The sequence below is a fragment of the Bos taurus genome, chromosome X, assembly GCF_002263795.3.
Source record: "Bos taurus isolate L1 Dominette 01449 registration number 42190680 breed Hereford chromosome X, ARS-UCD2.0, whole genome shotgun sequence".
NCBI classification, from domain to species: domain Eukaryota; kingdom Metazoa; phylum Chordata; class Mammalia; order Artiodactyla; family Bovidae; genus Bos; species Bos taurus.
Window position 1 is genome coordinate 101,989,449 of NC_037357.1, and position 12,746 is coordinate 102,002,194.

The 12,746-nt window shown below is 37.6% G+C and overlaps 1 protein-coding gene across 8 annotated transcripts in view; it reads left to right on the forward strand.

Annotated features, from left to right (window-relative positions):
* Positions 1-12,746, forward strand: part of CASK (calcium/calmodulin dependent serine protein kinase) — a 374,286-nt gene that overhangs the window by 289,939 nt on the left and 71,601 nt on the right. For all 8 annotated transcript variants that reach the window (XM_024987781.2, XM_024987783.2, XM_024987784.2 and 5 more), the window contains exon 11: positions 1,413-1,534. In XM_024987781.2, coding sequence (XP_024843549.1) covers positions 1,413-1,534 — 122 coding nt within the window. The remainder of the gene's footprint in view (positions 1-1,412; positions 1,535-12,746) is intronic.

Below are 12,746 nucleotides of genomic sequence, written 5' to 3' on the forward strand. Positions count from 1 at the left end.
ATTTCATGTAGCTGTGTATACCATTTCGTGGATGTTCTATAGTTTATATATTCATTCTCTAATTATTAGATATTTATCCATTTTATATGATAGATATCCTGACACATAAATCTTTCTACAATTCCTGTTTTTTCCTTAATGTAAGTTTTTGTGAATAGAAATCCTGAATTAAAGTGCATGAGCATTTTTGAGGTTCTTTGATATAAATTATCAGATTGCTTTCTGGAAAAGTAGTACTCTTCCCCATTCCCCATCTCCCCACTCTGACCACCATCATAGTTGTGACAATCAAAAGTGTTTCCAGACATTGCCAAATCTCCCCCTGAGGGACAAAATTGCTGCTGGTTGAAAACTACAGATTTAAGATTTACATGCGCAGTGAGGCACTTAATGTTCGAATGTCTCTAACACTGTGTACACTAATGTCCTGAAGTGTAGGCTCTCAGGGTGCTTTTCTTTCTCTGGAGTGCATATGTGTGTGTTGTCTGCAGAGTAGAACAGGCTAACCATTTCTTTAAGGCTAAGTGACTTTGTTACTACCTCTCTGGATTCCCAGTTATTAGAGGAAATTTAAAGTGACCACACTGTCCTACAAAAATTATTTCCCCTAATATCTACTATGGTATTCTGAAGTGTCAGTCAAGTATATCTATCCTAAAGGGGGCCCAATTAACTGAGAACAACTTGGTTCCCTTGACTTTGTATGTAAAGGGAGGAAAAAGAATGGAGTGAGATTATTGCTAGTTAAGTTTGAGCCTTAAAAATCCTAAGAAGGGGACTTCCGTGGTGGTCCAGTGGTTAAGACTCCACACTCAGAGCACAGGGGGCCCGGGCTCGATCCTTGGTCAGGGAACTAGATCCCACATGCCACAACTAATACCCAGCACAGCCAAATTAAATAATTAAATAAGTCTTTTTTTTTTTTAATCCTTAGAAGGATTTACATAGCAGGAGCTCCCAGTTGAAGGTTTGTCCCTCACATCTACATCTGGCTTCACCTTCTGTTCTTGTTAGAAAGCCCCTGTGTGAAATGACCACCTCCGTTATTTCTATCATATTTCAAAACATCATGGAGTCCTGGGAACCCACAGTCTCTTTCTGATGTATGACTTTCTGCACCCAGATCTTCTAGTAGCTCAGTTGTGGTTGATGAATTGCCCTAATCCAAGTAAGACAAGAGGCAATTTACTTTGAAAGTGAGGAACATGCAAATACATTGTTAAAAACATAAATTCACTGCAAATACTCTATCATTAAGTGATATGAAACACGTTTAAGTCTGTTTTCCAGTAAAGACATGAACCTTTGAAATGTGTTAGTCCACAGTTCTGAAGTGTCAGATTTAGGTTATGAAGGTGAGTTTGACATTGACTTTCTCTACTGGCTGTTTCTTTTCTGTTTGTTCCCCTTAGGAGCAGTGTCACAGGTGCTGGACAGCCTGGAAGAGATTCATGCACTTACAGACTGCAGTGAAAAGGACTTAGATTTTCTACACAGTGTTTTCCAGGATCAGCATCTTCACACACTACTAGATGTAAGTCTTTCTCTTTATTAATTTTTTTGGGTAAACTGAATAGTTACCATAACAGTCCTTTTTCAGTTGCTGCCTGTCTGTGAGAAATGCAGGAAGTCATCCATCATAGATTCATAACTGAAATTAAGTATCTTATATATGGTACAAATGCAATAAAGCCTAACAAGTCACAGTGGAAAAAAATAAGTATATATGTATATCTTTAGAAGAATCCATTGAGCTTTGCTGTGATTACCTCTCATTGCTTCTAAATATTGTCTTCAAACATTGCACCTCAAACATGAGTATAGGAGAGAGAGAATTAAGCTAGATGTTGTGCTGCTACTGCTAACTAACTCACTTCAGTCGTGTCCGACTCTGTGTGACCCCATAGACGGCAGCCCACCAGGCTCCCCCATCCCTGGGATTCTCCAGGCAAGAACACTGGAGTGGGTTGCCATTTCCTTCTCCAGTGCATGAAAGTGAAAAGTGACAGTGAAGTCACTCAGTCGTGTCTGACTCTTCGCAACCCCATGGACTGTAGCCTACCAGGCTCCTCCGTCCATGGGATTTTCCAGGCAAGAGGTGCCATTGCCTTCTCCAAGACGTTGTGCAGTGGACTCTATTCACACACACATCTCATACTTAACATTGCTGGCTTTCATAAACTCGGTGTCTCTCTATAAAACATAAGGATATATTCCATTATAAAATATGACAGACTGCACTGACAGATACAAGTCAGAAGCTGACAGTTCACATCTGCCTTCATTTCAGTCATATTTTAAGTAAAATACCTTTCTTAGCACATATTAGTCTACTTGTACATATTAGTCTTTTTACAAGAAAAATCTTCCCTTCATAAGAATAAAATTTGCTTTGGGATGCCTAGAACTTTGTGGTGCTCACTGATTAATCAACCATATGATACTTATTAAACTAATGCAAATTTCCCATAATGTATTCTACAGAGCATTGTTCTGGGAGATAGTTGTGGGTGTTACCATTCAAGAGAGAGGAGTAGATCTAAAATTTATTGATTAAATTTTTTTACTGACTATATAAGTTTGAGAAATGCTATGTTCTTTATTCCCTTTATATGGATTCACAACGGGTGCTAGTATATAGCAGCTCTAAGATGTCCTATAGCAAAAAACCCAATTAACTCTAATAGCATTTCTCAAACTAATTTGGGCAGAGAATTTTCATTCACAATCCTGCCAAATTGGTAAGGACCAGTTTGGGAAAAGCCAAGCTAAGAGTGTCACAGTATGTTTCAACTTCCCACCAAGTATAGTATCTCACAGTTGCTTCTATCCATAGATTTGATTAAGTTAATCACCATTTTAATAGTTACGCATTTTAACAGAGTATATGTATTAATTCACGACTGAGTAACTGCTACAGCATGCAATCCTAAAATTTGAGTGGCTTAACAGAATAGAAGTTTATTTCTTGCTCACATCACAGTCAACTGCAGTAGGTGAGAAGGAGAGGAGCAGGAAGAGTCTCTTCCACACAGGCATTCAGGGATCCAGGCTTCTTCCACTGCATCCTTTGCACCCAGCCAGCAGATGAGAGAAAATGGAAAATTTTGCAGGGTGAGGGTTGCAAGTGGGCTGTATCAGAGTTGTCTGTGTTCCATTAGCAAATACTAGTTACATGCTTGAGTAGCTGCAAGAGAGCTAGGAAATAGGTTTTTTTTTTTTTGGTTGTTTTTTTTTTTTTTTTTTTGGTTGTTTGTTTTTTTTTAAACTTTTTATTTTGGATTGGGCTACCGCCAATTAACAATGTTGTGATAGTTTCAGGTGAACAGCTAAGGGACTCAGCCATACAAGGGAAATAGTTTTTAAATGTGCTAAGTGAAATAAGCCAGACAGAGAAAGACAAATACTGCATAGTATCAATTTTTTAAAAAGTCGAATTCATAGAAGCAAAGTGGAATGGTGGTTGCCCAGGCTGGGAGGTGGGGAAAATGGGGAGAAGTTGGTAAAAGGGTACAGACTTTTGGTTCTAAGATAAATAAGGTTGTTGTAGCCACGCATTCCGGGAAACAAACTCACTCAGAAGGACAATGCAGATAGTGGAGTGCAGTTTATTACACGGGTGGGCCCAAGGCAGAGTCTCCTCTTGAAGCCAAGGACCCCAACCAGTTTTTGTGAAAACCTTATATACCCTAAGGGTACTTGCTCAAACCCACCTCCCCAAATTCCTTGAAACTAGTCTGGACAAGGTAAAAGAGAGATAGGGTCAAAGTTAACTTATGAGTCATGTGTCACAAGACTAGATAAACGGTAGATATTTATCAATAGGCCTGTGGTCATATCCCGATAAACATAATGGAATCTACCACTTTGTTCTGTTACAGAGATAATTAGCATATTCTTTTGGGCAGTGGAGAGTCCAAGTACAAGTCCTGAGGCTCTTTTATCAGGGGGGGTCTGGTTTTCCATTGGTATGCCATTTCTATAGACTCCAGGCACAAAGTTCAGAGTCCATTGGGAGGGTGGACCATGCTTGTAGCCTAATGTTCGCAGCCTGGCATAAGATGGAGCCCAGCTCTGTCTGTTTCCTCCTTCAAGGTCAGAGGATCTAATGTATAGAATGGTGACTATAGTTGATATCGCTGTATTTTATAATTGAAATTTGCTAAGAGAATACAACGTAAGTATTCTCATCCCCAAGAAATGATAACTATTTGAAGTGATGGATGTATTAATTAACTTGATTGTTAGAATTCTCTCACAATGTTTACATTTATCAAATCATCATGTAGTACACTTTAAATATATTACAATTTTATTTGTCAATTATACTTCAGTAAAGCTAAAAAATGTGCTCAGGAAGATAAGGAAATGGATTTTCTCCTTAGTGTAATTTATCTTAAGTAATTTGAGAACATTTCAGATTAAATTTATTTTAAATAACTTGTTATTTTCTTTGGACACCAAAAAGCCCTTGAAATGAATTCTATTTTGTGAATAGCTCCTAGCATTCCATTTTCTCCTTTGTTTTGTCATCATTGTTTTTGTTAATGTGTTATTTGAATTAGTTTGACCTCTTTAACTTGGCTATTTAAATATCTATTCTTTATCATTGTTTCATATGATGCAGAAAGTTTTGTTCTTTTTGGTTTTGGTTTTCTGTTTTTGTTGGGTTTTTTTTTTTTTTTTTTTTGGCCAAGGCATACAGGAATTTCCCAACCAGGGATCGAACCCACACCCCCTATAGTGGAAGTGCAGAGTTTTAACCACTGGACCACCAGGGAAGTCCCAGATGCAGAAAGTTGTGACAGTTGTGAATTTTCCATAGAAGTCACAGCTTTTACTAAAACTAGTAAGTAGGATGTTTGAAAGAAGCTACAGTAGAGCATGAAGATTTGGTTTATTTCAGCGCTAGTCAGTGCTAAGATTTACTGACCTTCTTTAGATCAAGGACTTTTTGTCACTTAAAGGCTAAAAGATGCCCAAATTAGTTTTCAGAGTTGTATTCTTCTTACTTAATGTAACTGAGCATACCAAGCTTGAGACTGCAGAGGAAATACAAGAACATTGCTAGCTTCTACAAAGAGGGGCAGATAACCAAACACAGGCTGGATTTTGGAACTGAGCCAGGCCGCCATTACCATCCAATGCTAAACTTCTCAGACCTCACTGCAAATATTTATTTTGAATAACTGCTGCATTCTCAGGTAGACGTAGAGATTCGTAGACTTTAGTGAGGAAAACTGTGTTTAAAGTTCCTTTGGATTTTTATTAATTATAAACTTAGAAGTGTCTGTATCAGTATCTGCGCCATCGATGCTTCTCTATTTGAAAAGGAGCTGGTGGCCTAAAAATAAGCCATGCTCCCCCAAAGACATCACGTCTTAAGAATTTTGCAGACAAGCACTACATGTGAAGCCCAGAACTCTCCTGAGATGACTGACTATAAGGCCAGCCCTGGGCAGTGTTGGGATGCATTTGATCCAAACTGAGCCATCCTTCAACGAAAGCTCAATCATCCTGAATGAGATAATGCCCCCATGATCTACAGCCCTTAAATATGGCTCATTAAACTCTTGTTTCAGAGTTAGCAGGCAACATTTCAATCATGAGATCCATGAAGTGTTCAAATGGCTGCCATTTAAAGAAGTCTAGCCATTGAAAAATGTTTAAGTACTTCAGAACTTATGGTCTGCATAACAAAAAAAGGATCACTGAACAGACCAACACTTGAGAAGAAGCTTTTCAACTTTAACCGTTCATTCTTCTTTCTGGTGTTCTTGGAATCAGATTGTTTTGTGTTACAGAATCTCTGTTGGTTCCTTTTCAAGAATTCCAAGCAGTGACACCTAGTGGCCTTGTTTTGTGGACCATGTCTTGATTGCTACTTTAATCTCACTGAGTCATTTCATGAAATATTTTTATTATACTTAAATAATTTCTACTAATTCAATAACACTCACAATCGCTAAGTCTGCAGCCATAATTTTTCAGCTGACCAAACAAAACAAGGTTAAGTTCCTGCAGAAGATAAAAGATTGTGTAGCACCCTGTTTTTTCTAGCCATTCCTTTAAAATAGCAACAAGCTCAGAATTTGAAGAAACATTCTTAGAATTAGTTTGAGGGAAACAAAATATCTGTTGTATGGAAAGAATTTACATTAAAACAAAAGGAAAAACACTGTGGGTTCCACTGCGGGAGGAAATACTTTAGATTTGAATTCTATTATAATCTGTAGTTAGAAATAGATCCAGAATGTCTAAATATTTTCTATTCAACTAGTTCACCCTGGCACACATATGCTGATTCTCATTTTGTAGGAAGAGATAAAGAGGAGGAACTGTGCCTGGTCCAGCTTGTTCCAGTATTTCTGCTTTCAAAGATTTAAAGCACTGGCACAGTGATGCTCTGTATATGAAATACATAGATCAGTATTAGTAAAATACACTTTGGTGTGTTTGCTAAAGCTGCCACAAATGGGGTGGCTTAAGATAACCGATTGGGCTTCCCCTGTGGCTCAGCTGGTAAAGAATCCGCCTGCTATGCGGAAGACCTGAGTTCAATCCCTGGTTTGGGAAGATCCCCTGGAGAAGGGAAAGGCTACCCACTCCAGTATTCTGGCCTGGAGAATTCCATGGACTGTATAGTCCATGGGGTCACAAAGAGTCAGATACAACTGAGCGACTTTCACTAAGATAACAGATTATTCTTACACTTTTGGAGACTAGAAGTCTTAAGTCAGGTACCAGCAGAACCATGCTCCCTCCAAGGCTCCAGGGAAGAATCCTCCCTTGCTCTGGTAGTTGCCTGCAATCCTTGGAGTTTTTTGGCTTGTAGTTGCAGTACTTCAGTCTCTGCTGCCATCTCCACAGGGCATTCTCTGTATGTGTGTGATTCTGTGTCTTCACATGGCCTTCTTATCAGGATACTAGTCACTGGATTTAGGGCCCACTCTAGTCCAATATGACCTCATCCTAATTAATTACTATCTGCAAAGACCTGACTTCCAAATAAAGTCACATTCTGAGATTCCAGGTAACCATGAATTTGAGGGGAGAATCTCCAGCCCAGCACAACATGGAAAACTAATTTTGCCCTGAATTGATTTTTCAAGTATGAGTGCAGATTATAAAAATCAAATATAAAATAATGAAGTGTTACCCTGTTGTTCATTAGTTAGGCTTTCTTTCTTGGGAATTGATGTTAAAGTATAATTATCTCTTTTACTAATATTTTGAATCAGTTTTGGAACTTGTATATGATACACTGGATGGTAAGATGATGGATGTGTTTTCAGTGGGCTGAAAAATCAAGAGTTTTTTCCAGATATAAAGTATTTTGCAAATGTTATTTGGTGGTGATTCTCAGTCTTATTAAGTTCTTGTAGAAATTTTCCTAGTACAGAATTAATGTTTATTTTGTAAGTCAATAATGTTACAAAACATTGTTAAATTACACATTTATTCCTCTCTGCCAAACTTTGACAACTAAGTTTTAAACATTCACCCACCATCTGTCATACCTCTGAGCAGCTGTTAACATTTGTTACAGACTGCTGTTTCCATGGTAAATGTGGTACCCCACTTAATTAAGATTATTTTCTTGAGAAGTTCTTAAAAAAAAAACCCAGTGATTAGATTAATAATGCAAAGACTAACTACAATAGCAATTTAGCAGTTTTATAAGTAATTTTTATAATAAAATAATATTTTAAAATATTGTGTAGAAATGAGTTGATGTCTTTAATCCTCCATATTTTATGTTATTGACATCTTTATTATGATTTTTTTTTTTTTTGCTTCTTAGGGAGAGTTAGAGAGTTTTTCTGTCTGACCTGGAGTTAACACTGGAAAACTACAACTCTTGATTTACTGTTTTGCTTTTTTAAAGATAGTAAATTGGTAGTCATATTTGGAAATAGCTTATTTTTAGAACTCAGAAGTTTCCTAATAGGGAAAAACATGGAACTTCTGCAATAATTTGATGTTTTTGAGCAATCTGGGGTCTGAGAAGTAAGTTGATACAGTGTTGAGTTTGGATGTTTAAATAGGTTACCAGTCAGGAAATACCAAAGCTAAGTTTCCCATGGACTTGTAGTCTGGTCGATTTGCACTTACATGTCTGCAAAAATAAGGCCTGAGGACCTTTAGAGGCTGAGCTACTAGTACCTTCCCAGGGTCCCATGTAATCTTAAAGAGTAAACTTCAGCAAATATGAAACCATCTGGGTGGTAAGTGCCAGGGCACAGGTGGCCTTGTGCCACCTGCCTCCTGGGGCTGGAGATTGAAGTACCCCAAGCTTGCTTTAGGCATGGGGGGTCTCATTCCTCTGTTTTTAACTGATTGGGCAAAAACTCCAATGTCTGTTTCCATCACGTACCAAAATATTAGTATCAATAGGGAAGTGTCATGTGAAACAACATTCCTAAGATAAAGAGAACTAGAACTATCATCTGACCTAAATATTTTCAAATTAGTTTTTCTTCATTCTCAATGTAAATATCAATAAACTTAAAGGGGGGGTGGGGGAGCTACTAGGAATATGGTCATTTGTTAAGCAGCAATAGAAAACTAATATAACCAGAAACAAAGCAAGGATTTTCCACTATTACCACTTCTATTTAATATTTTTATGGTGGTTCTGGCCAGTGCAGTAAAGCAAGAGAAAGAAATTCAAAGCATGCAGCCTGGAAAAGAAGTAAAGCCATATTCTCATAGAGAAATATTCTTATATATAGAAAATCCTAAGGAAACTACAAAAGATCTACTAGAACTAATAGGTAAGGTTAGCAAAACTGCAGGATACAAGATCAACATACAAAAATTAACTATACTTTTATATAAAAGCAATGAATAAAGTGAAAGTAAAATTTTAAAAATACAATACTATTGTAAAGGATAAAACAATTGAATAAAAGAGATATAAGATTATACACCAAAAACTATAACCATTGTTGAAAAAAAGTAAGGAAGATGTAAATAAACCATTTCCCCCTCTCCTTAGCCCCTGGCAGCCACCATTCCACTTTCTGTCTCAAGGAATTTGACTACTGTAGGTTCCTCAGAGAAGTGGAATCATACCTTATTTGTTCTTTTGTGACTAGCTTATTTCACCAAACATAATGGCCCCAGGGTTCATCCTTGTTATAGTATGTATCAGAATCTCCTTCCTTTTAAAGACTGAAAAATACTCCATCTTGTGTATATACTACATTTTGTTTATCCATTCATCCAATATCAATATTTTGTGGCAGATAATTATATACTTGGAAAAGGTAAATCCTCCAGGTAAAAGTGGCCAGTAGTGGGGAATTCAGCCTTAGTTTCATCCCCAGGCAATTGCGCTCTCTCTGGTCTCCAGGTTAGCTCCTGATATACATCTCTGTGAAAGGAATGTGTGAGTTTCACTGAAACTGTTGTTAACTACAGCAGTCCCTCTCATTCCCTTATTTGTCCAGGTGAATCACCTCCTAAAAGAGTGATCAGAATTTATTCTAAAATACCAAGAGTCAGCTTGTCCCCAGCACCAGTGTTTCCCACTGAGTGTTCTTCTATTTTTGTAGCACTGTAGTCCACTTTACCAGAAGGCAGAGGAATGTTCAAAAAGCCTTCCAAGTGCAACAGGCTCTGATTCTTCTTCATGCTGTTCCCAAGGGAAGGGTTGGGGGGGTGTTCCCCCATAAAAGAATGCGGCATGCTCAGTTGAAGAATGTTCGATGTGGTTGGCTTGTAGCCTTCACATCCAAGAACGTAGTTGCTTTCTTCTCTTTGTGGTCCTTCAAACATTATCTCATAAAACCACTTCTGCCAGACTGTCTTTTTTGTTCTCTTTTAACTTCCCACAACAAATTCATTTTTGCTACAGCTATTTGTACCAATGCTTGGTGTTTCCTTATACAAAATAATTCACATCCTAAGTCAAAACTTACTGAACTGCCTCAGTAATGAAATATCATATGACATACCTAATGTAAATATTTTCTTTCAAAGAAGCAAATTAATAATAGGAAATTCAGTTACCCTAAATAGTATTTAACTACTAATGTAGATGTTTCAGAAGAACACCTTATGAAATGAGGTTTTAGCACTTTTTTTTTTAATTTTAGTAGGTTTTTTATGGAAAAGAAATGTTTATCATAGTGAAATTTCTCACATTTGGAAAAACTCTTGGATCTAGTATTCGAAAGTGTCCTATTTCATAAGATTTAATTAAAAGTAAAATAAAGCCTGCCTGTATCATCTAACTGGTTATTTTTCCTCATGCTTTCTTTTGCTTGCTCAAGAATAGGCATTATGATTTGTTTCTTACAAGGCTTCATTTTAGAGTTATTGGCCAACTGAAAAAGACCGAGTGAGGTCAGTCAAGTTAGGTCATCTGAGGCCAGTGTTTGAGTTTCTCAGAGCAAGCAGCCAACTGAACAGAAATCCACCACAGTGGCCTATGTTGTTAGGCCATCAACAGTCTTTTTAGATTGAACTAGGAGGCTAAGCGGAGAAGGCAATGGCACCCCACTCCAGTACTCTTGCCTGGAAAATCCCCTGTACCGAGGAGCCTGATGGGCCACAGTCCGTGGGGTCTCGGGGAGTCGGACACCACTGAGCGACTTCACTTTCACTTTTCACTTTCATGCATTGGAGAAGGAAATGGCAACCCACTCCAATGTTCTTGCCTGGAGAATCCCAGGGATGGGGGAGTCTGGTGGGCTGCCGTCTGTGGGGTCGCACAGAGTCAGACTGAGGTGACTTAGCAGCAGCAGCAGCAGCAGCAGCAGGAGGTTAAGCAAGTCTTGATTTCTTGGATCAAAGATAAATCCCTGAAAGAGCAATGTTCTAATAGGATTGAAACACAAGCAGCTCTGTACACAGACAAGGAAAACCTAAACCAAACAGGGGCCTCCTTGGTAGGATTTTGCTGTCAAGATCCAGTGTATTTTGCAACCCTTTCAGGAAATCTTAAAATGGTCCAGATATATTGATTTTTAATTTCCTGTTTGCCATCAGAAGAAAACTTTCATAATGGATTTAGGTAGAGCAGTATATCACTAGGCCACTAGGCCAGTCCTAAGACTCAAAAGTGTATACACCCCCACCATGAGTTTCTAAAACTTGATTTAAGGGTTTCCAGCAACATTCTTATTGGCCACTAAGTAAACTCCATTGGGTATCCATTTCTGACTTGAGTTATCCAGTATTAAACTGGGCCATAATATTGGTAGCAGCCCTGAATCTTTCTCTAGGAAAAATCTAAATTCCAAGGTGCGACTCTTGCCAGTTTATTACCATCACTAGATTTGTGGATTTGATACACATTTTTATCAAGTGAGAAACAAATTTAGTTTAAGATTTATAAAATTTAGCTATTTGCATGTTTTCTGAACTTTTAGAGGGAAAGTTAATACATAGTACAAATTGTGAAGGATCATGTACAGATAATGAAAGTACACTCATCAAATGAATGGAATATATTATCTCCATTTCAGATGGAGAGTCATCGGCATGACTAATCTTTGAGTGCTTTCTTCAGTTTTTTTAATCGAATTGATTTTTAGAAATTTTACAAAATATAAACTGTTAGGCAGTTTTTTATGCTGATAGAATAGGCATTATTTAATCCTGTGAGAGCAAAATGCCTCAGTGATTTAATTTCCTTTTCTAAATCATAATATCCCAATGATGCATAATCATCTTTAGGTTTGTAAGATAGACAGACTATATAAGTTCTTTCCAAAGTTTAATTGTAGCTCCTAAAGTATTTGAAAATGCCATTTTAAATTTTGTAGTGTGTTTATTTCACACTTAATTGTTTCCCATCACACAATCTTTATACCACTATTAAATATACTGCTGTTTTCCAAGTTTCAACTATGTCATTGTTTTAAACTGAAGTATAGTTGCCATATAATATTATATGTTACAGGTGTACAATTAGTGGGGCTTCCTTGGTGGCTCAGACAGTAAAGAATTTACCTGCAGTGCAGGAGACCTGGGTTGCATCTCTGGGTTGAGAAGATCCCCTGAAGGAGGGCATGGCAACCCACTCCAGTATTCCTGCTTGGAGAATCCCCATGGACAGAGGAGCCTGGCAGGCTATAGGCCATAGGGTCGCAAATTGTCAGACATGACTGAGCAACTAAGCATAGCACAGCACAGTACAATTAGTGATTCACAATTTTTAAAGATTATAGTCCATAGTTATTATAAAATGCTGGCTATATTCCCATGTTGTACAGTACATCCTTATAGCTTATTCTATACCTAATTGTTTGTCCCTCTTAATCCCTTCCTCACTGGTAATCACTGGTTTGTTCTCTATGTGTCTCTTTCTTTTTTGTTATATTCACCAGTTTGTTTTATTTTTAGATTCCACCTAGAAGTGATATCATACAGTATTTGTCTTTCTCTGTCTGATTTATTTCACTTAGCATAATGCCTGCTGCAAATGGCAAGGTTTCACTCTTTTTATGACTGTGTAGTATTCCATTGTGTGTGTGTGTGCACACGTGCCTGTGCGTGCACCACAGCTTCTTTATCCATTCATCTATTGATGGACACTTGGGTTGCTTCCATAGCTTGGCAATTGTAGATAATGCTGCTGTGAACATTGGGGTGCATGTATCTTTTCCAATTAGTGTTGTTGTTGGTTTTTTTTTTTTTTAAGAAACATACCCAGGAATAGAATTGCTAGATCATATGGTAGTTGTATTTTTAGTTTTTTGAGGAACCTCCATACTATTTTCCACAGTGGCTGT